Source organism: Muntiacus reevesi, chromosome 1 (assembly GCF_963930625.1).
Source record: "Muntiacus reevesi chromosome 1, mMunRee1.1, whole genome shotgun sequence".
NCBI classification, from domain to species: Eukaryota; Metazoa; Chordata; class Mammalia; order Artiodactyla; family Cervidae; genus Muntiacus; species Muntiacus reevesi.
The window spans coordinates 52,304,763-52,331,499 of record NC_089249.1 but is presented as its reverse complement, the minus strand read 5'-3'; the positions used below and the strand labels follow the sequence as shown (position 1 = coordinate 52,331,499).

The window sequence follows — 26,737 nt, the reverse complement described above, 5'->3', positions numbered from 1 at the left end:
ATAGCCGAGATGCGGAGACAACCTAAGTGTCCATGAACGGATAAATGGATAAAGAAAATGCGGTATACATTATCTACAATGGGATATTACTTAACCATAAAGAAGAATGAAATGTTGCTATTTGCAACAACGCGGATGAACCTTGAAGGTATTATGCTAAGTGAAGGAAGTCAGACAGAGAAACACAAATACCATACAATCTCATTTATATGTGGAATCTAGAAAATACAAAAACAAAACCAAACAAGACCCCTCACGAAACTCACAGAAAAAGAGATCAGATTTGTGGTTACTGGAGGCAAGGTGGTGGTGGGAGGTGGAATTGGATGAAGCTGGTCAAAGGTACCAACTTCCAGTTTCAAATTCCTAGCATTTATTTAGTTATAGATATATAAATGCTAGGCATGTAACGTACAACACAATGACTGTAGCCAACACTGCTGTATATGAAAGCTGTCAGAGTAAATCCTAGGAGCTCTCAACATAAGGATTTTTTTTCTTTTTATTGAATACACTATATCTCTATGAGATGGTAGATGTTAACTAAACCTATCATTTTACAATATATGTAAAACAGATCATCATGCTGTACACCTTAAACCGAGACACTGACATATGTCAATTATTTCTCAATTAAACTAGAAAAAAATAAATTCTAACTCGGAAAAAAAAAGACCCTCATTATAGTGCCTGGCACAAAGGTGATAAAGGTTAGTAATTATTGTTATTACTATTGATCTTGAGACAAAAAGACACAATTAAAAATTTTCTTTTTCCAGAATGTAGCCTTCCATCCAGCCCAGGCACGAGTGGGGTCCCCATCAGGTGAGGGTGAGCAGGGTGGCTCATGGATGAGAGTGGGCGCATGGCTCATTGCAGTTTCCCAGATTCACCCAATTCAAAGAGTTGGATCTTTAAAAAACCTGTCTTCTAGAGGTTATGATTCAGTAGCTGTGGTTGGGGCCCAGAAACCCAGAGGATTCTGGTAAATAGCCAAGCTTAAAAAACCCTGAGTTGCGACCACCCCACCCCACCCCATCCCTCCTGCACCCCTCCAGCCTGTGGCTGGCTGTAAACACAGATGCCTTCATCGTGGGGACGGATGGGGAGGGGGAAAACCCTCTCCTGGAAAAGGGGGTAGGACACGAATGGTTGGAAGGGCTCAGAGACCTGGGACAGGGTTGGTTCAGGTGCAGCAAAAGGGACACGGCTGCCAGTTGGGCACGTGCCAGGACACAGCCTCTCGTATCTCCCAGTGCTACCCCCGCCCGGCCACCTTCCAGGTCACAACCTCAAGCTCCTCCACTTAAGATATTCCCAGGTTATCACTGAGAGAGACAGGGAATTGTTTCTGTTGCTCAAGACAGTGACATGCAAGCCACCCCCACTGCAGCCTGGCAGCTGCACCCCGGCTGGACCCCTCTCTCTGCGGAGCGGCTCCGCATTAAGTGACAGAAGCAGACGGGCCAGCAGTTTGCACGTAAACATGACCTTCTCCCCAACCTGGAATCTCTCCTGCTCCTTTCTCCTTCAGACAGCTTTTCTCCACTCTTCTCTGCCTGCCAGCCACATACCCTCTGTTTGCAGAATGTTAAGATACATTTCTGGAGAAGGAAATGACAACCTACCCCAGTATTCTTCCCTGGAGCATCCCATGGACAGAGGAGCCCGGTGGGCTACAGTCCATGGAGTCACAAAGAGTCAGATACGACTCGGCAACTAAACAACAATAACAATGTACAGTTATTTGCACTTGCTCTCAAGATGCTCACACGTCTTCCTCATCTGTCTCACCAAATAGGCTTGAGTCCGTGAGGGCAGAGGCTTTCCTCTCACCTGCTCTGTCTCTGTCCTCGGGTGATTTCTGGCCAGCCCTGCATGTGTGATGGGCTCCTGGTCAGCTAGAGGCTGTACTGACAGTTCTGCTTGAAGCGAGGGAGTCAGAGAATCTCTGTGGGGCTAGAAGACCCGCCCTGCTTACATTTAAAGTTCCCAAAGCTGCCTGGAGGGACGCGCTGAGGAGGCACCACTTTCTAAATGCCGATTCCCAAGCATCACCTGGAACCATGAGACCACTGACGTGAGGGCACCAGTGCCTGGCAGCAAGGCGGTGTTTAGGAACCAGAACTCTGGAGCATGTTTGTAACAAGAATACCCAGCTGTATCAGCTGGTGGTGGGGAGGGGAGGTTAAGGTCATGTGGGTTAAGGTTACAGAACCCCTAAACTGCACAGAATATACTGGGAAAGACAATGGCCATAAACATCAGCGCCTTAGTTTTCTGGAGGTCCATGGACATGAGGGGAATAGACTTAGGCTAGTCTATCTAGCCCCACTCCAGTACTCTTGCCTGGAAAATCCCATGGATGGAGGCTCCTGGTAGGCTGCGGTCCATGGGGTCGCTAAGAGTCGGACACGACTGAGCGATTTCACTTTCACTTTTCACTTGCATACATTGGAGAAGGAAATGGCAACCCACTCCAGTGTTCTTGCCTGGAGAATCCCAGGGATGGAGGAGCCTGGTGGGCTGCCGTCTATGGGGTCGCACAGAGTCGGACACGACTGAAGTGACTTAGCAGCAGCAGCAGCAGCAATCTATCTAGGCTAGCCTGATAGACTTAGGCTAGGCTATTCTAGCCTCTGAGCGCTAAGACTCAGAGCTGTAAGCTGGCCAGGAACCCAGGGGCGCCAGCCTAGCAGGCCCCAGACCCGAGAGAGAAAAGTCACTGAGTTGGGGAGGAGGGCTGGCTGGAGCGGATCAGGGCCGTGGCTGCGGGGAGCGGAGGCTGTGATGGACAGCAGGTTGTATCACCTGTCATGGGCCAGGAGCTGATCTGGGAATGTGTGGTGGAGGAGGCCTGGGGGTGCTGAAAGGGTGGGCAGAGCCTCTGGCCCAAAGGGAGAACCCTCTTCTCCTGCTCCTCGTGTGCCCAGGGGCGCCCAGTCGTCTCAGTCAATGGGGGGGTGGTTCTCTGCACGACATGCTGGTGTGACGGGGCCCCCATGGCCCATCCCATCACAGTAAAGCACAGCTGTGTCTCTGGCCCAGGGTCGCCCTTCAGGCCTCCTCACCCCCTCAGCAGCTCCTGGCACCTGCCACCCAGGCCAGCGTCTCACCTGCCCTGCCCCCCCCGCCCCCTCCAGCTGCCACCCCGAGGCCCAGGTGAGGAGACATAAATGTATCACAGCCAGTGCGCCTAGGACAGCAATAAATCACAGTACACCGAAAACATCTGATCCACTGACATTAAAGGAAGGAGAGAGGAAAATAGGAATGAATGAATGAGTGAGCGAGCTCAGTGATTCAGATAAGACCATCACCGAGGGAGCAGGTGTTCATAGCCCTGACGTCTCCCCATGGATTCCTCCATAACATAAGGTCTGAGGCTCCCGACCTCCCACGGCCAGACCACGTGTCACACTGGTACATGTCAGGAGAATAGACTGTGGTTCCCAGACATGTGTGGGGGGAGGTGGGCAAATTGGGAGAGGGGGTTAAAAGGGAGAAACCTCCAGCTATAAAATAGAGTCTTGGGGATGTGGTGCCCAAGGACCAACTCAGCAGGGGTCGAACCCTGGTTCCCTAAGACTCACCAGAGCCTGGAGAGACGCTGAGGCTGAACCCAGCATTTGCTGGGCCAGGAGGCGGCAAACAGGATTGCAGACCGTGGTAGTCAGGATCTGGGATGGCCTGGGTCTGGGGTGGAAACTGCTGGTTTAGTTCCTCCTGTTCCCCATCCTTCACTTTATCTGGGGGCTGAGACTCTGGAGTCAAACCCACCTGGATAACAAACTCAAAGGCCTGGTCTTCCCTGTTTGCTTCGGAGGCCTCGGTCATGCAGGGGCCAGACCCGCATGGGCCCGTGGCCTGGTCACACTGGCAGGGCAGCCTGCCTTGACCGTGGGACTGGGGAGGTGCTCCCTGAGCCTCTCAGAGTCCCCTGGCCGGCCCTGTGGTCGTGTCGGGGTGAGGCAGGGAGCGGAGCGTCATCCTCACCTGTCTCCTTAATCCCAGAAAACCAGCACCTTCCGCAATGATGGCCGGCTTGTGGGCCCCCAGCCTGACAAGTGGGTGGACATCAAAGTCACTTTTGTAACAGGGGCCCACAACGAGCGTAGAGCCTCCCTGGGTCCCTGGGAAGAGTCGGGGCTGGGAGATGGCGGAGGAGGGCGATCTGCGGCTCACGGCCAGACAGGGACACTGAGGGCTCAGAGACTGAAGGGTTTGAGCTTCGGGTTGTGGGGCCCCTGTGGTCAGGATTCACCAGTGGGCTGTCAGTGCTGAGTCAGCCTGGTCTCACCTCTCAGGGCCTGGGGAGGGAGTTTCAGGAGCAAGGGAAGGATTCATGGCTTCAAAGGGAAAATGGCAATGGCTGGAGGGATGGTGGTGCACTTAAAGGCCAAGTGTTTAAAAAATGGGATGCAATTAGTAAATGGGAATCACATCCAGATCTAATCAAACCAAAGCTCCTCTTCCTTCCCACAGAGCAAATGTCAGGCTGACAAACAGCAGACAAACTAGATATTAAAACCATGCAACGCTTAGAACCCCACAGAGGCCCGAAGCAGGAGAAAGGACCTCAAACCTCCTGTGGCTGGAAGGCCCTGGTCATTCACTCAAAGATAATGCAGGTGAAAAGACAACCCTCAGAATGGGAGAAAATAACAGCAAATGAAACAACTGACAAAGGATTAATTTCCAAAATATATAAGCAGCTCATGCAACTCATACCAGAAAAACAAACAAACTAATCAAAAAGTGAGCAAAAAACCTAAATGGACATTTCTTCAAAGAAGACATTCAGATGACTGATAAACACAAGAAAAGACACTCAACGTCGCTCATTATTAGAGAAATGCAAATCGAAGCTACAATGAGATATCACTTTATACTGGTCAGAATGGCCATCACCAAAAAAAATCTACAAACAATAATGCTGGAGAGGGTGTGGAAAAAAGGGGACCCTCCTGTACTGTCGGTAGGAATGTAAACTGATGTAGCCACTATGGAAGACAGTATGAGATTCCTTAAGAAAAATTATTCCTTAAGAGTAAAGCTATCGTACAACCCAGCAATCCCACTGCTAGGTGTATACCCTGAGGAAATCAAAATTGAAAAAGACACATGCACTCCAATGTTCATTGCAGGTCTATTTACAATAGTTAGGACAAGGAAGCAAACTAGATGTCCATCAACAGATGAATGGATAAAGGAACTGTGGTACATATAGTGCGATATAAGCCATAAAAAGGAACACTTTTGAGTTAGTTCTAATGAGATGGCTGAACCTAGAGCCTATTATACAGAGTGAAGTAAGTTAGAAAGACAAATATCGTGTATTAACACATATATATGGAATCTAGAAAATGGCAGTGAGGAACCCATGTGCAGGGCAGCAACAGGAACACAGACTAGAGAATAGACTGTGGACACAGTGGGGGAAGGAGAGGGTGGGATGAATGGAGAGAGTAACATGGAAACATCTACATTATGTACGTAAAATTAGAGAGCCAACGTGAATTTTCTATATGACTCAGGGAACTCAAACCGGGGCTCTGTATCAACCTAGCGGGGTGGGATGGGGTGGGAGGTGGGAGGGAGGTTTAAGAGGGAGGCGACATATGTATACCTGTGGCTGATTCATGGTGATGTATGGCAGAAACCAATACAATATTATAAAGTAATTATCCTTCAATTAAAAATAGATAAATTTTTAAAAAGGGAAGAAGAAGGGAAAAATCAGTTTAAAAACTTGGCTGGATTCATGTTAGGTCTTCATCATTACGAGTTTTCTCAGTTGAGAGCCATCAGAAGTACCATCTTAATGGGGTCGGGGCTACAGTCTAGAGAAGTGAATGCCAAGAAAAGATCACAATTTCCAGGTATACACGAAGGTTCATAATTTTAGACGAGAAAGAGGACAAAGGATGGCTGCAGAAAATCAGGCCAGAGTGTCTCAAAGTGAGGTTATCAGAGCCATGGCTCAGAACACCCTGGGGGGTTCTGGTCAAAATCTCTAGGTGTGGGGAGATCCTTAATGAGCTCCTTTGAGGAGGTTTGAGAATCACAATCACTGGTCTAGAAAACACTGTTAAAAATAGCATCTCCTAGAGATTTTCAAAGAAGAGGGAGAAACAGACTTGTTTGAGGGAGAGCCAGGCTGACCTGTCTCAGGGGACCTCCAGGCACACTCCCAGACCCTATTTTAGGCACATTCTGGTCTCTGGAACATATTGGGGACGAGGTTCAGAAGCGGGCATGGGATCCCCCACAGCTAGTCTCTCTGGCGTCTCCCAGAAGCCCCCAGAGGGTTTGGAGACTGGAAAACAGGAAGACAATGACCTTTGCCAAAGGAACTTCTAATTAGACGATGAAATTGTTCTGTTCACAGACGTTTTGGGGATCTGAAAATTCCTGTGGACAGGCTTTGGGAAGCTTGAGGATAAAGACAGATTTAAAATGGTTTCTTGGCAGTAGTTTCAGATTAGAAATAGATAAATTGTTGATAAAAATAGAATGAACACTAAGATGCTGTGACAATACCTGGGAGCAAGAATTCTTTTCTATAGGAATTAAAAAAAAAACAAAACCCCAAACCAAAGACAAAACCCCAAGCAGGTGGGGTTTTGAGAATTACTTAAAAGGCACCTGAAATGCCACATGAAAAATAGCTTTGGGCATACCCCAGGAGGAGCAAGCAGAGTCACTCAAAAATCCTTTAAGTCCTGTCTCTGGAGATGGACAAGAGAGTTTAGAAAGTAGAGAAACTGGAATCCTTACACATTGAAAAACTAAGATCATGGCATCCGGTCCCATCACTTCATGGCAAATAGATGGGGGAAAAGTGGAAACAGTGACAGACTTCATTTTCTTGGGCTCCAAAATCACTGCGGAGGGCGACAGCAGTCGCGAAATTAAAAGACACTTGCTCCTTGGAAGCAAAAAAGCCTCCAAGGAGGGGAGAGGAGGGCGGCACGCACCTTGTGATCTTAAATATCCGCAGGAGACGCACGCAGCGCAGCACGGAGATGCCCAGGGGTGACATGATCTTGGTCTCCACCAGGATGGTCTCCAGGATGCCGCCGCACACAATGAAGCAGTCGAAGCGGTTGAAGAGCGACACGAAGTAGGCCTGCAGGCCCAGGCTGTACATCTTGAGCAGCATCTCCGCCGTGAACAGGGCCAGCAGGGCCTTATTGGCCGTGTCTGCAGGGGCCGCACGGGGCGGGGCAGAGGAGGTGAGGGTGGGGCGCTCCCTGCAGGGACACCCCATGCTGGGTCCCACACATGGCCCTCCCTCTGCAACTCGTCTAGTTACAACCTCAACACACATCCAGCGACAACCCCCTACCCCCCGAGTCCCCCCACCCCACAGCGGCTCTCCAGGCAGCCCAGCTGCTGTCATGCCCATTTTCCAGACACAAGAAGTGAGGTTCGAGGGGCTGCCACCTGTCTGGTCAAACCCACTAGCCAAGAGCGGGAGCCGGGGTCCTTGTCTGTCCTCATCATTGGGAGGAGATGGGCCCGCCCAGGTTCCGGGAGTCACCTCGGGGTCCAGGCTGGGTCTGCCTGGCCCTCGGATTAGTACCCCAGCGAGGGGTGGTGGGACTGACAGCCGTGGAGGACAGGTCCCTGGGCCCAGGCCACCCTCGTCCTCTCCCTGGCTCTGTGCTCACTGCCCCTCGCAGGCGCGGGCCAGCACACCTGGAGGCCGGGCTGTGGCAATCCACTGGGGGTGACGGGTGGGCAGTTAAGGATCTGACAGAGCCCAACAAGCCACTGTTCCTGACATGGTCCCCTGGACTCAGTGGTGACCGCCGGGACAGGTGGACAGCATCGCTGGCCTGGCGGGTCCCGTCTATGTACAGTGAGTTCGTGTGTTTTACTGGCTGGTGAGCTGCCAGGCTCTGGTGTGGCCAGGGTGACCCACTGCCTCCTCGTCCCTGGCCCTGCTCCCCTTGCCCACCCCCAGGAGAGAGCCCCATCAGCTTGAGTAACAGGAGGGCTGGTGGCCTCTCACCTTGGACTTCCGTGAGCCAGTGGGGCTGGTTGTAGTGCTCGGAGGCGATGGTGAGCGTGTTGAGGAAAACCAGGAAGATGACCAGCCAGTAGAAGATGCTGGACTTCACGGCCGCACGGCACTTCCTTCTGCAGAACCGATTCCACCTGCGCCAGTAGCGGCTGGAAGGGGCAGAGGAGGGGGACGGGAGGGGGCAGCTGTGAGTTCAGGTCCCGCGCTGGACACCTCCCTCCCCTGAGCTGGCCCAGCCTCACCAAGGGCCGAGGGACCAGCATCCCACCGCAGTCACCGGCTTGTGACTGGCAGTGTGGCCTCGGCGGGGGGTGGGGGAAGGGTGTCCTACTGCTCTGGGACCATGGCCCCCTTGTCTGTGACCCCAAGCAGGGTCAGCCTTGTGTGAGGGTCTTGCCTGATGCTGAAGGGAGGTATCCTATTTTCATAACAATGGCATCACTAGAAATAGAGCTGCAAGTATAACTAGTAGTGATGATAGCACTAGGACTAGAAATGGCTATCACTAGTGAACCCCACATCTGCCTGGTTCCATATCAGGCACTTCTCATGCCTTCTCTGAGTCTTTAAACAACTCTGCAGAGAAGGTGTTGTCCTGATTTTCAGAAGAAAGCCAAGGGTCCTTGAGTGTGGGTGCCTGGACTGATACTGACTGGGGACAGAGTCAGTGGTGTTACCCGCCCACCACCCCCTGCCCAGGTGACCAGCCCTTGTCTAGCTGCCTTGTCTATGGGGGTGGGAAGAGTCAGCAACATGAGTTCACGGCACTCATGAAGCCCTGAAAGCTCATCCATGGGCCACAGGACACTGGCCCCCGTGGCCTCTGGTTAGAGACTTTCATCAAATCTGGCTGTGCATTGAATCACATGGGGAAACTTAATAACAAAAACCCACCAGTATTTAGGTGCCAACTCCAAACCAGTTAAATCTGACTGTCTGGGGGTATTTTAAAATACCCCCCAGACACTGTTGGGCTTCCTAGGTGGTGTTAGTGGTAAAGAATCTGCCTACCAATGCAGAAGATGCAAGAGGCTTGGGTTTGATCTCTAGGTCGGGAAGATCCCCTGGAGGAGGAGATGGCAACTCACTCCAGTATTCTTGCCTGGGAAATCCCACGGACAGAGGAACCCGGTGGGCTACAGTTTGTGGGGCCGCAGAGTCGGACACGACTGAAGTGACACAGCACACCCAAATACCATTGCTGTTTGTTAAGATTCTGAATGGTTCTCTTATGTAACCACAGATGACAACCATGGAGCTGGAAGATCCCAAGGAAACACTCGCATTTTATAACTTTGGTGGATGGGTTTATAGCTTGTCCCCAATTTCATCCTCAATACTGAGAAAATATGCAGCTATATTTGGTAATTCTGTCGGCCAAACATTTAACAAATGCCCACACTGTGCGAGGAGGGAAGGGAAGGGAGTGCAGGTGAGACTGTGGGGCCCTGCCTTGAGAGGGGATCTGGGTCTAGAAACCAAACAGCCAACGAAACAGCCATGTGGTCAAGGGTCAGCTCAGGGTAGGGATGCTCAGCAGGCCGTTGGGAGAGAGATGAGGAAGGTCACAGCTTCACTCATGCAAAGACGACCATGAGCTGACCGATTTTGGAGGCAGGTTAGCAGGCCTTTGACCCTGGCCTCGAATGCAGGGGAGAGAGAAAGGGTTGGGGGCGTAGGCCCAGTCACCAGCGTGGGCCCCCTGCAGAGGAATGACTGGAAGTATTTGCAGGTCGTGTCTGCAGGAACACCCACTGGCGGCTGAGGACAGAGTCCCTACTTGTGGACAGAAAGGGGGCACTGGATGCCTGCACTCATATCTACACAATGTCCTAGGTCTCCACTGTCCAGACTCTGCTGTTAGGACCCTCCACCCACCCCAAACGGCCTTCAGGAGAGCTTGACTTTGTCTGTATTTCTACTCTGTTATTTCTGTGGCTACGGTCCGTGGGAAATCCTATTGCCATGCCTCTGCTGGAATCTGTTCTGAGACCAGGAAGGGGGGCACATCTAAGGAGGCCTGGCTGCCCGGGAGTTGCAGGAGAACCTGGCTTGTGGTCTGCAGAGCAGGGAAGGGAAGGAAGGGTTCTGACCTGACTCCTCCCTCCATCACCTGGGGGGCAGGGATGCCACCTCCAGGGAGCACCAAGCCTTGGCAGGGATGATGGCTGCTACGGGGGGAGGGTCACCACATGGAGAAGAAATGCCCGGAGGTCAGAAAAATGATGGTTTCCAAGTGCGCTGTGGGCCTTCCGTTCCCCTAGACTGACTGTCAGGGAAGAGCAGGGGTGGGGTGAAGCGGGACAAGGCGATGGGGTGGCCTCTAGTCGGGGTGGGGGGCGGCCTCTGGGTGCTGGACTGCAGTGCTGAGGCACCTTCTCTGGCCAGGGTGAGACTCCACTTGTCTCCTGTGACTGAGGTGGGTAATACTATAGACAAATTTGGGAGACATTTTTTCCCCCTGAAAAACAAATTTTCAAGACGAACTCATGTCTAATCTTAAGTAGCATCAAGGTGGCTCAGTGGTAAAGACACTGCATGCCAATGCAAGAGACACAGGAGATATGAGTTCAACCCCTGGGTTGGGAAGATCCCCTGAAGAAGGAAATGGCAGTATTTCCAGTATTCTTGCCTGGGAAATCCCATGGACAGAGGATCCTTGGCGGGCTGCAGTACATGGGGTTGCAAAGAGTCAGACATGACTGACTGAGCACGCATGCGTGAATGACACAAAAATGGACCCTTGCCACAGGCACTTGCCATCTACCTCTGCAAAGATTAAATCATGTGCTACTGCAGCTGCTGACCTTCAGCACCCCTGTAAAGAATTCTCTGTGGAGAGCAGAAATGAGGCCCTCTGTGCTCTGGAAAAAGCTGGCAGGACTGGTCGTGAGAGAGTTGGATATTTTCAGGAGATGGTTTTATGAGCCCACGTCTTACATCTCCTTAAAGCTAGAAAAACACTAAAATCCTTCATGGTGACGCCTGCTCCTCGTGACTAGCAGTGACCTACAGATGACTAGCAGAAACCTGCAAAAAATGTGTGCTTGATTGTATGAACTCCACCCTCACCAAAATCACGTATATACTGACCTTCCCCCTGCCTCTTTGGAGCAGTTCTCAGAGCTAGCTGAGATGCTGTCTCCCAGGCTATAGTCCTCACTTTGTCCCCAATACAACTTAACTCTCACTTTGTGTATTTTTAAAGTGGGCAACAGTTTACATTGTAGTTGCAAAGAATGTGTTTTGAATAGAGGCAATCTCATTTACAGAAATCACCCATAACTGATTCAGAGGCTAATGGAATTGTGGCTGCTTTCTTCCGGGTTTTGGAGGAACTAACTCGACCTCTGTCTCATGCTGATGAAAGCTTGACTAAGTTCTGTTCCCAAGTCTGGGACTGGTGGATACAGGTGCCACGTGCTGGGGGCCTGTCCTGGGGGTCTGGAGATGCTCTGGTGGATCCCCGGTAGCCACTGTGACTGACGGTCAGGGTGGTGCCCGTGGAATCGTGTGCTCGTGTGACAGCCACTCAGGAGAGCCACGTGGGCTTGGGCTGGGGTGGGGGTGGAGTAATTACTACCCAGAGAAAGTATTTAAAGATAATTACACACCTCCCACTCTTCAAAATATAGCTTTGCTTGACAACTGGTTTCCTGGCAACGCTTCCTACTGTATAATAAACGTAATAGTTTATTAGAACGTGTAAGTTTATTTGTGTGTTTACATGCGCACAGAGAATATAGAGATTAAATGATAAGGCAAGGAGGAGGAATTCACCTGCTATTCACGTTCCCTCAGCTCCTTGGCAAAGTCATTTCTTCTAGAAGTGGAACTTTCTGGACGCAGACCCAGAGGGCATGGTGGGCTTGGTCGTATCCTCTCTCACATCTTTTCACTCGTCCATCTGTGGTCCCACCAGACAACTCTGCTTGACATGGTTGTCCCCCCACCAAGCCTCCTTTTTGGGGTCTCGCCCTTGCTTCAGGGCTTGATGGTTCAGGCTTGCTTGCTTCCCCATGATGCACTTTTCTAGGTGTCTCAGCATTGGAGCTCCAGACACACTGTCTATGTTACTCACTTGGCTACACACTCAAGACGCATTTGTTAAGCATCTATCCCAGTTGGGTTCTACATATTCAGCAGTTAACACACAGACAGGAAGCTCACGTGGTTGACGGACCCCAAGGGAGCTGGGTGCCAGGCGGGCCTAGTAGGTGCCTCAGGGGAAGGCCTCCCAGCCTGCCGTGGGCAGCCAGCCAGGTTCCATCGAGGACACGATGCCCCTTTCCTGTAAGTCAGTATGTTTAACGTGAGGTTCCTGCCTCTCCACGGAGATCGATCGCAAGGTCCCGAGATTGAGGGGTGGAGTCCTGCCCTTTGTGATGGATCCGTAGCCCCCCTGCCCCCCATGCCCCCTCAGCAGGAACACTGGGTGGGCAGGCAGGTAGGGCAGCAGAGACAAGCTGTGCACAGACTTGCTCACTGCCTGTGTGGGCAAGGCTTAAGACCCCAGGGCTGGGGTCAGGAGGAGAGGGGGTGGTGCCCCTGGAAGAATCTGCCTGGCACAGAATTCTGGACAAGCATCTAGAACAGGAGACACCAAATGGTGGGGCTCTTTCCAGAGACAAGAGTGGAGAATAAACAACCCAGAAAATCCCTACATTTAATTGTTTTATACAAAAGTAACCTAAAAACAGGCAATTAGGATGGGCAAATTTGGGCATGTGCCTTGTTGCTGAGGGGATAGCAGAGGTAAGGGGTAACTTGTGGGCACATTTCTCTGAAAATGGGACAGGTTTCCAAACATCAGACTCCAAGGGGTTCCCCTCAGACTCCGAGGGGTTCCCCTGAGACCCCTGAGGGGTTCCCCTCAGACCCAGAGGGGTTCCCCTCAGACCCCTGAGGGGTTTACCTCAGACCCTGAAAGGTTCACTTCAGACCCCCATGTCTTCCAGATCCAACCCTAGCACATTGCCTGTTTAATCCCTTCAAAGTGAGAAGACCTCGGAACATTTTGTTCCATAACTGCTGAAGTCCTATTCTGAGCCCCAAATGTCACAAAATTCCTTATTATAACTAATTCCTCAAAGTAGCGACTTGGCTTACCAAGAAAATACTCTAATATTGCCCAAATATTGTAAGTCCATTAATTTGCCAGAATTTCCCTAAGACCTCTGCTCTAATATTTCTTTTAAAAATCCTGTGATTTTGTATCTTTGTCTTGCAAGTAGAATAGGCCATTTGTAGGTCAGATTCTACTATGTGTCATTGTTAAACTGAGAAAATGATCAAGAATTTTTTTTTTTTTTAACTCAAATTTTAGATTCTCTACTGGAGTAAAACAGGCTTTTCCCTGTTTAGGAGGTTACTTCTGAGTTGTGGAAATTCTCTCCCCTTCTTCCCCTTTGTTACTGTATTTCTCCTGCATCTCTTACTCCATTTCAGTTGCCACCATCAGACAGACAGAGGCTGTGAGGAGGCAGTTTTCCCACGTCTGCTCCACAGAGGCTGCTCAGGGTCGACCTTGGTGATTCGGTGGCACTTTTAGTCCATTGCCAGCTTTGCTATTCCCTCAACAGACCCAGCATCAGCCTGTAAGATGTAGATGAGGTAGCTCCCATCTGACCCTGTAGGGCCACAATATCTGGTGTAGGAGCCACTGGCCATATGTGGCTACTATGCATGTGGCCAGTCCAAACTGGACGTACAGTCAGTGTAAAGGGCACACTGGACTTCAAAGATTTAGCAGAAAAATTAATATAAATTAATATATGATTAATTTAAAGTATTAATTACATCTTGAAATGATGTTTTAGATGCATTGGCTTAAATAAAAATATATTATGATTAATTTCACCTGCTCCTTTTCACTTTTTAACATGGCTGATAGAGAGTTTTAGAAAGGGCGGAAGTGGCTGGCATTGTGTTTCTGCTCAGTAGCTGTGCCGTGGACCCCTCCCCTGACCCCAGACACAGCCAAGAAGAAAGTTTTGCACTCTCCAACATAAATCACAGCAAGATCCTCTATGACCCACCTCCCAGAATATTGGAAATAAAAGCAAAACTAAACAAATGGGACCTAATGAAACTTAAAAGCTTTTGCACTACAAAGGAAACTATAAGCAAGGTGAAAAGACAGCCCTCAGATTGGGAGAAAATAATAGCAAATGAAGAAACAGACAAAGGATTAATCTCAAAAATATACAAGCAACTCCTGAAGCTCAATTCCAGAAAAATAAATGACCCAATCAAAAAATGGGCCAAAGAACTAAACAGACATTTCTCCAAAGAAGACATACAGATGGCTAACAAACACATGAAAAGATGCTCCACATCACTCATTATCAGAGAAATGCAAATCAAAACCACAATGAGGTATCATTACACGCCAGTCAGGATGGCTGCTATCCAAAAGTCTACAAGCAATAAATGCTGGAGAGGGTGTGGAGAAAAGGGAACCCTCTTACACTGTTGGTGGGAAAGCAAACTAGTACAGCTGCTATGGAAAACAGTGTGGAGATTTCTTAAAAAACTGGAAATAGAACTGCCATATGACCCAGCAATACCACTTCTGGGCATACACACCGAGGAAACCAGATCTGAAAGAGACACGTGCACCCCAATGTTCATCGCAGCACTGTTTATAATAGCCAGGACATGGAAGCAACCTAGATACCCATCAGCAGATGAATGGATAAGGAAGCTGTGGTACATATACACCATGGAATATTACTCAGCCATTAAAAAGAATTCATTTGAATCAGTTCTAATGAGATGGAGGAAACTGGAGCCCATTATACAGAGTGAAGTAAGCCAGAAAGATAAAGAACATTACAGCATACTAACACATATATATGGAATTTAGAAAGATGGTAATGATAACCCTATATGCAAAACAGAAAAAGAGACACAGAAGTACAGAACAGACTTTTGAACTCTGTGGGAGAAGGTGAGGGTGGGATGTTTCAAAAGAACAGCATGTATATTATCTATGGTGAAACAGACCACCAGCCCAGGTGGGATGCATGAGACAAGTGCTCGGGCCTGGTGGATTGGGAGGACCCAGAGGAATCGGGTGGAGAGGGAGGTGGGAGGGGGGATCGGGATGGGGAGTACGTGTAACTCTATGGCTGATTCATATCAATGTATGACAAAACCCACTGCAATGTTGTGAAGTAATTAGCCTCCAACTAATTAGAAAAAAAAAAAGAAGAAGAAAGCTTTGGAACCCTAGGCAGGACCTCATCAGAGGGTGCTGTCCGGGTCCTGGGCATGGGTCTAGACTCGGCCACACATGAGCCACGTGGCCCCGCGCCCCTTGGCCACAATACCCTCTTCTGAACATGGATTTCCTGATGGTGTCAACCGACTGTGAATAAGCCTTTGGGGATGAATACAGAGCCTTCTCTCTGTATTTCTGCTGCATCATGAGTCGTAGCTGCTGGGGGAGGAGCCCTTCCTAGAGGGGCATCCAGGACAAGCAGGTGAGCCTTGTCTCAAAGCCAGGCAGAGCCTAGGGGTGTGGGCCCCTGTGCCCCCTCTTCTCCAGGAGCACACCCTTGAGCACTGGACACAGAACGCCCTCTGTCTCCTGGGCCATCTCCCTGCGTGGAGGCTTTGGAACTGTCAGAACACAAAGTGCTTTCTGAGCTTTGACTGGGAAACAGAACTTCGCTTTGAGTCTGTGTCAAGCCTAAAGCTGTTCTGGGGCAGGACAGCCCATCCGTCCCCCCCCAAGGGGTACCCACTGCCCCTCAAGATGCCGGAGAAGCAGTGAGATCTGAGTATTATGGAGAGAAAGGACTTGCTACATTCTCAAGCTCTCTCCTGTGACAGGACTTGGGCCTGGGAGACTTGAAAGTGAAAGTGAAATTGCTCAGTTGTGTCTGACTCTTTGCCACCCCATGGACTGTAGCCCACCAGGCTCCTCCATCCATGGAATTTTCCAGGCAAGAGTACTGGGATGGGTTGCCATTTCCTTCTCCAGGGGATCTTCCTGGCCCAGGGATTGAACCCGGGTCTCCCACATTGCAGGCAGATGCTTTACTGTCTGAGCCACCAGGGATCTATTTTAGGGAGACTTGACTTCAGGCTTTTTATGTAAAGGAGGTCTCAGCTTGAGAGGAAGTGGAAGGAGACAAAGCCTGTGTTTTCCAGCCCCAGTGAACAGGGAGCAGAAGGTGGGAGAGGAGAGGGTCCCTCACCAGCAACCCAGAGCCAAGTGTTAGAAACACCGGGATAGTCGTAGGGAGGCTGGGACACTGGGGCCGGAGATGCCTCTCCTGGCTGGGGCACAGGGTCTGTGGGTGCCTGGGGGCCACCAGCCTTCAGCCTAGAGCTCTACCCAGGCAAGTGCAGGTGGTGATGTATGGCCGGAGCGTGGGCCAGCGCCTGGTTCCCGCAGCCCATCCATGGGTTCAAAGAGTCTGGGGCCAGAGAACAGAGTCCTCACTGAGCCCCTGTGTATTTACGAGATCTTGAAGTCCTAACCCCGCTTGTCCACCCTGGAGAGGAGGTGGACAGAGGGAAGAAGAGGGACTAAACATTCAGCCTCAGGGACTTGGGCTTCACTGCTTGGCTGGACTGAAATCTAATGCTGTTTCTGCTCCTGCTGGGGTTTCCCAGGTGGCTCAGATGGTAAAGAACCCGCATGCAATGTAGGAGACGTGGGTTCGATTCCTGGGTTGGGAAGGTCCCCTGGAGGAGTGCATGGTAACCCACTCCCGTATTCGTGCCTGGAGAATCCCACAGACAGAGGAGCCTGGCGGGCTACAGTCCATGGGGTCGCACAGATTCAGACACGACTGAAGCAACTTAACACGCATGCAGGCATGTGCCAGCTATGCAGCAGGTGAGGCTGGGACAGCAAGATTAGATGGATTACAAAACATAATCGATGTTTTCTGGCCCGTGCAAGCTTTGTGAGAGTAAATTTCCAGGCCCATCCTCACATCCGACATAATCAGGGGACGGCCTGCCGCCAGTCGGGCGCTCAGCTTGGCTCCATGCAAACCATACTCTGGAAGCTCATGGAGCGTATTGGGGTTGCAGGAACGCACACGGTGAGAGTGGTGACCGAGGTCTGAACGGAGCGATGCGGGGAGGGAGGGGGGTCTACAGAAGGTGTCGAGATGCGGTGATAGCTGAGCTTCCTAACGGAGCCCAGGTTCTGCAGGGGGCCGGGACGCCATGATTCGGGTGGAAGAAGGGCTCCACGCAGAAACCTCGATGTAAGAGACAGGATGGGGGACACAGGCAGTGGGCCTGGAGGGGCAGATGGGGCAAGGATGGCCCTGCGGAAGGCTCTGAGGCAGCGCTGATGGAACCCGCATGCCCTCACCTCACCAAGTCCTGTAAACGTGGCCAAAAGCGGCAGAGAGCAGCGTGTGGCACTTATCTCAACTGGACTTCATCTTAGAAGGGAGCGAGACCAGCGTCTCACAACCTCCCGGGCTGGTGCAGCCACGAACACTAACACAAACACTAAGTCACCAGACCCCGAGACCCCCTCGGCTGGCCCCTCACTCAGCCCCCACCCGCGGGGCCACCCCGGGGCCCAGCAGGAGAGGAGCGTCCCACTTACCTGAACTTCGACTTGGAGATCCGGTGGCTGAAAGGGAAAGAGGAGACGTTAGCAGATGACATACGTTTACCTCGATTCTCAGACGCTCCCGGGTGACCACGAGGGCGCTGGAAGGAGCAGCTTTGGGGAGAGAGCTCTGCGGTCAGCACCTCCTGGCGCTCGAGGGTTTGAAGTCGAGACACAGGGCCAGCCCAGCCCGCGAACCTATGAATCGAGCGTCTTCTAAGTGGAGACACGGTCCCCAGAGCTCAGCGCTGTGTCCTCAGACCATCAGCCGGGCTGACCACAGGTTGGGGCCTCTCTCTGAGTACCGTGGTGGAGGACAGGAGCCCCTGCTGCAGACACGGCCTTTGGCAGCTGGACATCGGGTGGAAACGGGCCGGCTGAGACCCAGCACCCTGAGAACAGAAGGGGCGTTTCCCTTCCCGAGTCCTGAGGAAACGGCTGGGCTCCCGAGCACAACCCCTCATGCTGACGGTGGTGTGCAGCCCTGAAGACCTGGGCCCTTGTGGGTAGGAGCACGGCGGCTGTGCAGGTGGCTGACTCGAGGGTCACTGTGGTGGGGGGTGGGTCAGGAACCTTCCAGGAGGCCCTGAGGCCCGTGGGAGGGTGGTGGGGGCAGAGAGTGTGCAGGCAGTTGAGATTGATCGGTCGAAGGCTGAGTTTCAGGATGGCCCAGGTGTCTGGGGAGTGAGTGCTGGTCAGGCCACGGGTTGGGGGATGCAGACGGCACGCCCAGTTCAGCGCTAAGTGAGTTCTGCTGCGAAGCAAAAAAACAACCCCTCTTGTTATGTTTCATTAAAAAAAAAACTAAACCAGAAGATGTGACAGGTGGCAGAGCCATTGTGCATGAGATAATTATATCTCCTGGGCCGGAGAACCTGAGCCAAGAGCCTTTACTGCTCCAAACTGCCAGCTGATAACTGATCCCACTGAAGATCCTGGCCGGGGCGCAGGGTTTAGTCACATGGCCCAAGGGCAAGGCTGGGGAGCAGGGTCCAACCAGACACCACATGGCCTGAGGGCGAGGCCGGAGCCCTGTTTAATGGGGAAGCAAAAGTCGTCCAGCTGTGCTGGGCGGTGGTCGGTCAGGGGTCCCTCCTCCAGTCCGGCCTGGCTCGCTGTGCAGCTGAACCCTTGCTGTGGACACCAGCCAGGGTGGGTGGCTGTCAGCCTGGCCACTCTGCCAAAGTGCCCAGAGATCCCAGGGGTCCTCTTGAGGGCCGTACAGTGCAGGCCACACGCCCTCCCTTAAGGCTCCCTTTCAGGCCAACGGATCATAAGCAAAAGAGAGTTCTAAAAGGGTCCTGTCGGGGGCAGCTGAGGTTAGAGTGTCCATGTCTCCCAAGGCAGTGACTCTGGGACTTGGGTGAGGGCGACCCAGGGCTCCTGTTGGAGACGAGTCCCCAGGTAAGCGAGGCCACTGGCTGTGGCTCCTTCCTGGGTGCTCTGGAACGTCCTGAGGAGGAGGACATGGACAGGACTTTCTCTCCCCCAGGGTCACACGTCCTGATGTGGGACCCTGCATGCCACACTGAAGCCTGACTGACTGCTGCTCTTGGGTCGTGAGCATCGTTCCACAGGCTCTCTGGATCCATAGCTTTCACCCCCTTTAAGCGCCGAATACTTGAGCCCCTCAGATAAGAGGGCGTCCTTGGGGGCAGGTGTCTGGAGACAAAGGAAAGCCCAGATCTTGGGGAGCCAAGGACCTCATGCTCCCCATGCAGGAGGGTCAGCGTGCTTCACGGAATCAGAGGGACCTGGTCTCCGCTGTCCTCGAGTCCTGGGCAGTGACCACTGGCTCTGGGTTTGGAGAACTGGTTATCTTGCTGGTGGGCAGGCGAGTGGGGCACCTGTGGGCACCGTGCCTGCCCCTCACCCTGTTCTCTGGCTGTGTGTCGGGTGATGCCTTCTCATGGGCTTCAAGCCCTCAATTCCAGCGAGTCTGCAGACACTGGAGGCCCCAGAGCTCCAGACCCCGCTGGGGACCACCTGTTCAGACGGCGTCGGGCTCCCCTGGTCCCTGCTCTGCGAGGATGATTCCTATCCCGTGTTTTACGTGGACTCCTGAGGAGTGGCAGGTGGAGAACAGAGGAATCACACCTAAGACCATGCACAGCCAGTGGGTTGGACTGAAGCCCAGCTGCCTCCTCTGTTCAGGCCTCCAGGACACACCTATCTCCCCGGGGGCCGAAAGCAAGAGACACGCTCAGAACTCCCTCTGCTTCCCTCAGTCACTCAGTTTGCATTTGTCATTCTTGGTCAAATATTTGAACTTCTTGGGAGCTCCTTCCACAGTTAACCTTTCACCGTAGTAGAGTCTGGAGCCCTGGACGCCTGCCCGCTGCCGTGTTTGGAACTGTCCTTGCCCCAATCCTCCCAATCTGCCTGAGCATCAGTCGTAAGGGCTGCTGGCCTCTCCTGGGTGATGCTCGTCTCCTTGACTCCGCGCATGGCTGGTGCAGCCACAGGGGCCAGGCCCAGACCCCCTCTTCACAGAGCCTTGCCTCAAAGACTGGGGTTGGACTGGCTTCTCTGCATTTCTGGCCAGAGGCCCCTTCCCTCTGCTCTTCCCCGGAGCCTGATCAACCCCCGCTGGGTCCTCCCCATCACCTAGTCCCCACCCAGCCCCCTGGTGCTCTGGTGCTGGAGAATACTCTTGAGAGTCCCTTGGCCAGCAAGGAGATCCAACCAGTCAATGCTAAAGGAAATCAGTCCTGAATATTCACTGGAAGGACTGACGCTGAAGCTGAAGCTCCAATACTTTGGCTACCTGATGTGAAGAGATGACTCATTGGAAAAGACCCTATTGCAGGGAAAGATTGAAGGCAGGAGGAGAAGGGGGCAACAGAGGACAAGATGGTTGGATGGCATCACTGACTCAATGGAGATGAGTTAGAGAAGCTCCGGGAGATGGTGAGGGACAGGGAAGCCTGGTGTGCTGCAGTCCATGGGGTTGAAGAGTCGGACACAGCTGAGCAACTGAACAACAACCCCCCAGGCCAACGCCACAGCCGCTGGGCCCTGTGTCATGTCTATGTCGCCCTCAGCACGATGCAGACTCCGGGCATGCTCAGCCAACCTCATGCTGGCCGCTCTACTGTCTGCTCTCCGAGGGTCCCACTGCACAGGCCCCACTCGAGGCTGATGCTTTTGGCATCAGCCTCCCTGTGGCCCATACTGGGCCCCGAGGTCTTGGCCTCATCCTGGGGCCTCTCCCTGAGCTCACGTCTGGCCTCCACTCGGCCCCGAGGTCTCGGCCTCCTCTCGGGGCCTCTCCAGCTTTTAGCTCCTGTGCTGTCCGGGACCCCTGAGCTCATGCCTGTGGCACGGCGCATGTCATTCGTGGTGTCAGAGCTGGAAGCCTGTTTCTTTCTTCCTTCTGGTGGATCTGTGGGCTTTGAGACCAAAGGGACCTTGCACGCCACCTGGGCTGGGGCCTGCAGTTTAACACAGTGCAGCCTGCTTCTCTCACGGCCGCTCTCCTGCGGAAATTGCCTTCCCAACGCCTATCCCAAATCACAGTGACGCCCAGGGTCACTTCCACACCAGGCTGTGAGTTCCAGCGGGGTGGTGTCATCATGGTCTCAGGCTCCGTGTCCCCGTGGCCTGGCACCGAGTGTGCGTGCTGCCCAGATGGGGTACAAACGAAGAGCTCAGGCTGGACATCCCTCCTCCAGTGGCCTCCGGGCCCGTGCTGGCTGGTCTCCTGGCACCTCTCCATCTGTTTCATTTACTTGCTCTTTTACTTCTAAAAAAAGTGTCTAAACACTTCCCAGCCTTCAGCCCCGGCCTTCCACCTGGGTGAACAGCCTTGGTGTCAGTGCCATGTAACCGCATCCTTCATTTCTAAACTGAGGCCTCTAGCAGCCCAGAGTAGAACCCTGGCACCCACACCTTGCAGCCCCGCCGGTGACTTCAGTGTCCATATCTTTTCTGTCTTCAGACTCAATGGATGGTTCCCTCCTCTCATCCCCTCCCCTGCTTGCCTGCCCCCTCCCCACAAAACATCACCTTGCGGTCCCTTTCTGTCTGCCCCATCCCCTTGGAACCATCTTCAGCCAGGCCTCTCATGACACAGAAATCCTCATCCTGCTACTCAGGCTGTTCTCAGCTTCAGAAATGCTGGCGTCTCCCTGCTCATCTCGCTTGGCCTCAGCCCCTGGCATTAACGCTGCGTCCCCACCAGGAACGCTGATGGTCTTCTCCTATGACTGTCTGAAGCTGCTGGGGAAAGATGGCAGTCTATGAAGGAACACTATAATCCTGGTGCTGGGGCCAGGCATTTTATCTGTACACAGTAGGGGCACAAACCTGGGTGTTTGTGTGGACCGCCGTTCATTCCTGCCAAGTCCTGGCGGCTTGCATGACACGTCCTGAAGATGTTAGTCCCCTCTGTGGGGACAGGCTTGTGGGGGCCAAGCACCCTGGTCTCCCTCGGCCTGTCACCTGGGCCCAGAGCCAGAGGGTAACGTCCTCATCACCTTCCCTCCGTCCCTTTGGGGACTTGCCATTCACCTTCTCAACTGTGGCGGGCCAGGCCCATGTCCACAATCCTGAGAGATTGTTTGTGTTGTTCTAACAGGAGGGAAGAGGGGAGGGTTCACCCTGCTGCTTTGAATGTAATTAGCCCTGTATTTTAACAACAGTTTGACAATAACTGCTTCCCCACATCGCTGGGACTCAGCAGCATAGATTCCCTGGTGCTGCTGTCGGGGGGAGTAATGGCAAGGCCGTGTACCCTGGAAACCGTCTGTTCTTGCTCCCTACTTGCTTGAAGGCTGGCCTGGTTCAGACAAGAGGCACCCACAAGGGGACTGCCTTGCAAGGGCAGGGGTCACCCAGATACAAAGGCATTTCAGGGGCACAGGTCAACAAGGACACCGTTCCCATGACAGAGGGACTCAGACACTCAGCCGACCTGGGGCTGGTCCTCCTCCAAGCCCCCGGTCTGCTGTTCCTTTTAGTTTCCAGGGTGAGTCTTACATCCCTGGGAACAAGGGCAAGCAGCCCCCACTTCCCAATGTGCAGCCTGGCAGGTGCAGGAGGCCCTACCTCAGGGTCAGCCTGACTCCCGATGGAACCCAGCTTACAGTTTGCGGACTCTGCTTTTTGAGACTCTGAGAATGGAACCCAGCAGTGTGCTTATTTTTAGCAGTTAAGCCATTTTCCTTTCATTTCTTGCTGGGGGACATCTCCTAGGGCCTGCTGGTGTCCATTTTTAGGATGGAGCTTAGAGGTGATGGTGTCCCTCCACACACCTGGCCCAGCCCCGGACCCAAGTCTGCTCAGGAAACCGGGGGCTGGGGCTCGTGTTAGGGGAGGTGGCCACTTGCCCGGCTGGCACTGGTGAACTTTCATAGCTGAGTTTGCATGGCAGACAACCGTGCTCCCTTCCCCGGGTAGATAACTCAGAGCCGTAAGTAAGACCACCACTCCCAGAGTATTTTCTTGCCAGTTTGCCTATCCCCTGGGTCACATTTATCAGAAATGAAAGGGTGCTTAGCAGGACCCAGGAACCCTCACAAAGCTGATCTGAAGAAATGGGGTGAGGGGCTGGGAAGAAACAGACTTCAAGGCCCCCTCAACACATGTAGCCCCTACCCCCAAAGAGATACACACTCTGTTTCCCTGATGGGATGGAAAGGGGCTCAAAATCCAAAGTCCAACTCCTGGGATGTGCAGAACAGCCCCCAGCCAGGGCTGTGCTCACCCCCTCCCGGGACCACAGGCCCCACTCCGAAGACTACTCACGCCAGCCTGGCCCCGCAGCTCTCTCCCTCGATGTCCCCTCCAGCCACGTTTTCGGTGTTGACAGACTCGGTCTCACTGGTGGGCATGCTCACTGCAGGGTCATGGAGGGAAGGAGAGAGGGGTTAGTCTGCAGCCCAGCCAGGACGGGAGCCCTAGCAGTGCCTGGCAATCCGAGGTCCTGACTCACACACCTGCTGCCTGTCTACGGTGACCCTCGACACCCAGGACACTCTAAGGGGGATGGTAACTCCCTCCCCCACTCAGTCCCTCCTCTACTATCAACTTCATGCGCTTGGACAAGCCGCTCCCACTTTCCCTTTTGCATCCATTCCTCCAGATAAAAAAGAAGAGCTTTCATGACAATATTTTATTTTTCTTATTTCTTTCCAGCCCCCTATTCTAAGGGGCTTCGTCCCACGCTCAGGGTCCAGCCTGTCCATGGAAAGGGTGTCTTTGACAAGGGTGTGGGCTGCTCGATGGATCAGAGGAGATCTGCCCCTTGGCCTGAGTCCTGCTCACTGGGTTGATTGCATCCAGGACAGAGTCTGAAACAACTCGTGGGGAGCAGCCGCATCCAGTGCCACATTCAGGACTCAGTTCAGCCCTGCAGATGTGGGAATGAGAAGCCTCCATGCCAGACCCACCAAACGACGGTGAGACACAGCCTGAAGACACATGTAGGGATACCACCTCCCCACAGTATCTCGGTGGGCCGGCCTGGGACACAGTCCATCTGACTCCACGATGGCCGACCCGCCCGGTCTGTCTCCAGTTTCCTATGAGGTGGTGGGGTTGGATTTCCAGGGCGACTGGAATCTTCTAGCTTGGAGTCCAGGTCAGCGGCTTAGAAGAAGAGACTTCGTTTATTGTTCAGTCGCTCAGTCGTGTCCGATTCTTTGCGTCCTCGTGGACTGCAACACACCAGGCTTCCCTGTCCTTCACTGTCTCCAGGAGTTTGCTAACTCATGTCCATGGAGTCAGTGATGCCATCCAACCATCTCATCCTCTTTCTTCTATTACTATTTTTTATTCCAAATAAAAGTATATCCCCAAAGAATTCTTCCCCTTCTTTTCCAGCTTCTCTGACCCTTCTAACATGCCACACAATGTCCTTATCTTTCCTGTCCTTGTTCTCTAGCATGGCCGCCACATCCTTGGTCCTGGCTCAGCTCTGTTTGCAGCATGGCACCCTCATCCGGGGCAGGTCAGGAGCTCCAGTGGCCACAGAACCTGCGCTGGTGGGGGTGGGACATCTGGGGACGTGGAACAGGGACCAGTATCCGGGGGTCTGCCGCCAGAACGGAGCACGCCATCCAGATAAGTCTCCTGGTTGGGTGGGGGATGTTGCTGGATGTGGCTTTTCCTTAGTTTCTTTCCTTTTGAATGAAGTCAAGGGCAGGTGAGACAGGCTCATTCCCAGAACGTGAAGACACAACCTGAAAGCCTGCGACTCCGTAAGCCTGACTGTCCTGTATCCACCCTTGAGTCCTTTTCCACAAACTCGGGTATAAACAAATTCAGACGTCATTGCAAGGGAGTTGCCCAGTCTTCTCATCACAGGACAGGGAGGTGAGGCCCAGGGCAGGGCCAGGTGCTAACTCACACAGTGGTTGGGGCTTTGGACTGGAGCACAGGGGTCTTGGCCCCCGCGCTGTGCTCAGCTTGATGGCCCCTGGGCTACACACCAGACGAGATGGGATTCCAACAGCCGGGCAGGCTCTGGGGCATCACAGAGTGTGGGGTGCAGTCACCCGGTGATGCTGGATCTCACTGTCTACAGCTGCACTGAGAGTGACCTTAACCTTGGCCAGTGATCTTCAAAGGAAAGGCCTCTCAGGGCTCAGCTGCTGCAGTTGTCATGTTCACTGACTTTACAGGCTGGAAGGGACAGCAAGGTGGTGGATTTGGGTGGGACAGGCCACCCTCCCTTTGCACGCACATGCACATGCGTGCGCGTGCACACACACACACACACACACTCTCCCCAGGAGAAGCAGACTCCCGCCCTGCCCTGTGGGCACCAGCACATGTTTACATGCATGTGGTGTGGGGGATGTCACCATGGGTTTCTGGGGGCGATTAGACCAAGCAACCAAGAAACTCTCCTTCCTTCTGATCAAGCAGACACACCAGGTGCCTCCTTTCACAGATAAGACATCAGAGTCAAAAATCAGGAATAAGACATGGGCAGAGCTCAGGTCAGCCGTGGGGAAAGAAAGAAATGGGACTCGGCGTCCACACGGGACATCGGGCTCACTTCAAAAAACAAAACTGAAGAAACGGTAAAAAGGACACAGGACCACGGATCCCAGGGAGAAGGAAGGACTCCCACAGAAGTGTCGTCTGCAGATGGGGGTGACTTTGAGGAGAGGGCTTCCCAGCAGGACAACCTCATCTCTGCTTGTTAGTGGGAATCCTGAAGACTAGATCATGAGAAGAAATGGATCAGGATTCTTTTCAACATATGTAAAGGAGTCCACCCCAAAAAGACTTATTTTCACAATACAAAGCTTAAAACAACTTTGATGGACCTGGAGGGCATTATGCTTGGTGAAATAAGTCAGAGAAAGACAAATACTGTATGTTAGCACTTATACATGGGATTTAAAAAAATTAATGAATGGATATAACAAGGAGATCAAACCAGTCAATCCTAAAGGAAATCAGTCCTGAATGTTCATTTGAAGGACTGATGCTGAAGCTGAAGCTCTAGTACTTTGGCCACCTGATATGAAGAACTGACTCATTGGAAAAGACTCTGATGCTGAGAAAGATTGAAGGCAGGAGAAGGGGATGACAGAGGATGAGATGGTTAGATGGCATCACTGACTCGATGGACATGAGTCTGAGCAAGCTCTGGGAGTTGGTGATGGACAGAGAAGCCTGGTGTGCTGCAGTCCATGGGGTCACAAAGAGTCAGAGACGACTGAGTGAGTGAACCGAACTGAACAAGGGCAAGAGAGTAAGGGACTTCCCAGGTGATAGTTAGTGGTAAAGAACCTGCCTCCAATGTAGGAGATGTAAGAGATGCGGGTTTGATCCCTGGGTTGAGGAGATCCCCTGGAGGAAGGCATGGCAACCCACTCCAGTTTTCTCGTCTGGAGAATCCCATGGAGAGAGGAGTCTGGTGGGCTACAGTCTATAGGGTCACACAGAGTTGAACATGACTGAAGTGACTTAGTACGTATGCATGGATTCTTTTTCAGGTCCTAATGGTACTGGTTGTGTGATTACAACAGGCATTTGGTATCTTTGGGGCTTTCAGGGCTGCTCCCCTGGGCTGGTGTCTTGGAGTTTGTCCTTCAGCTGCTCCTCCACCCGGGATCCGGGAGGCTGACCTTTGCAGATAGCCCGAAGGACAGTGC

At 52.6% G+C, this 26,737-nt stretch overlaps 1 protein-coding gene across 8 annotated transcripts in view; it reads right to left on the bottom strand.

The window, feature by feature from the left end:
• CACNA1C (calcium voltage-gated channel subunit alpha1 C) overlaps positions 1-26,737 on the bottom strand; it is a 390,058-nt gene that overhangs the window by 72,017 nt on the left and 291,304 nt on the right. For all 8 annotated transcript variants that reach the window (XM_065943172.1, XM_065943187.1, XM_065943201.1 and 5 more), the window contains exons 10-13: positions 23,373-23,463; positions 17,619-17,645; positions 8,021-8,181; positions 6,981-7,206 (exon numbers count right to left, since the gene is read on the bottom strand). In XM_065943172.1, the coding sequence (XP_065799244.1) occupies positions 6,981-7,206; positions 8,021-8,181; positions 17,619-17,645; positions 23,373-23,463 (505 nt within the window). The remainder of the gene's footprint in view (positions 1-6,980; positions 7,207-8,020; positions 8,182-17,618; positions 17,646-23,372; positions 23,464-26,737) is intronic.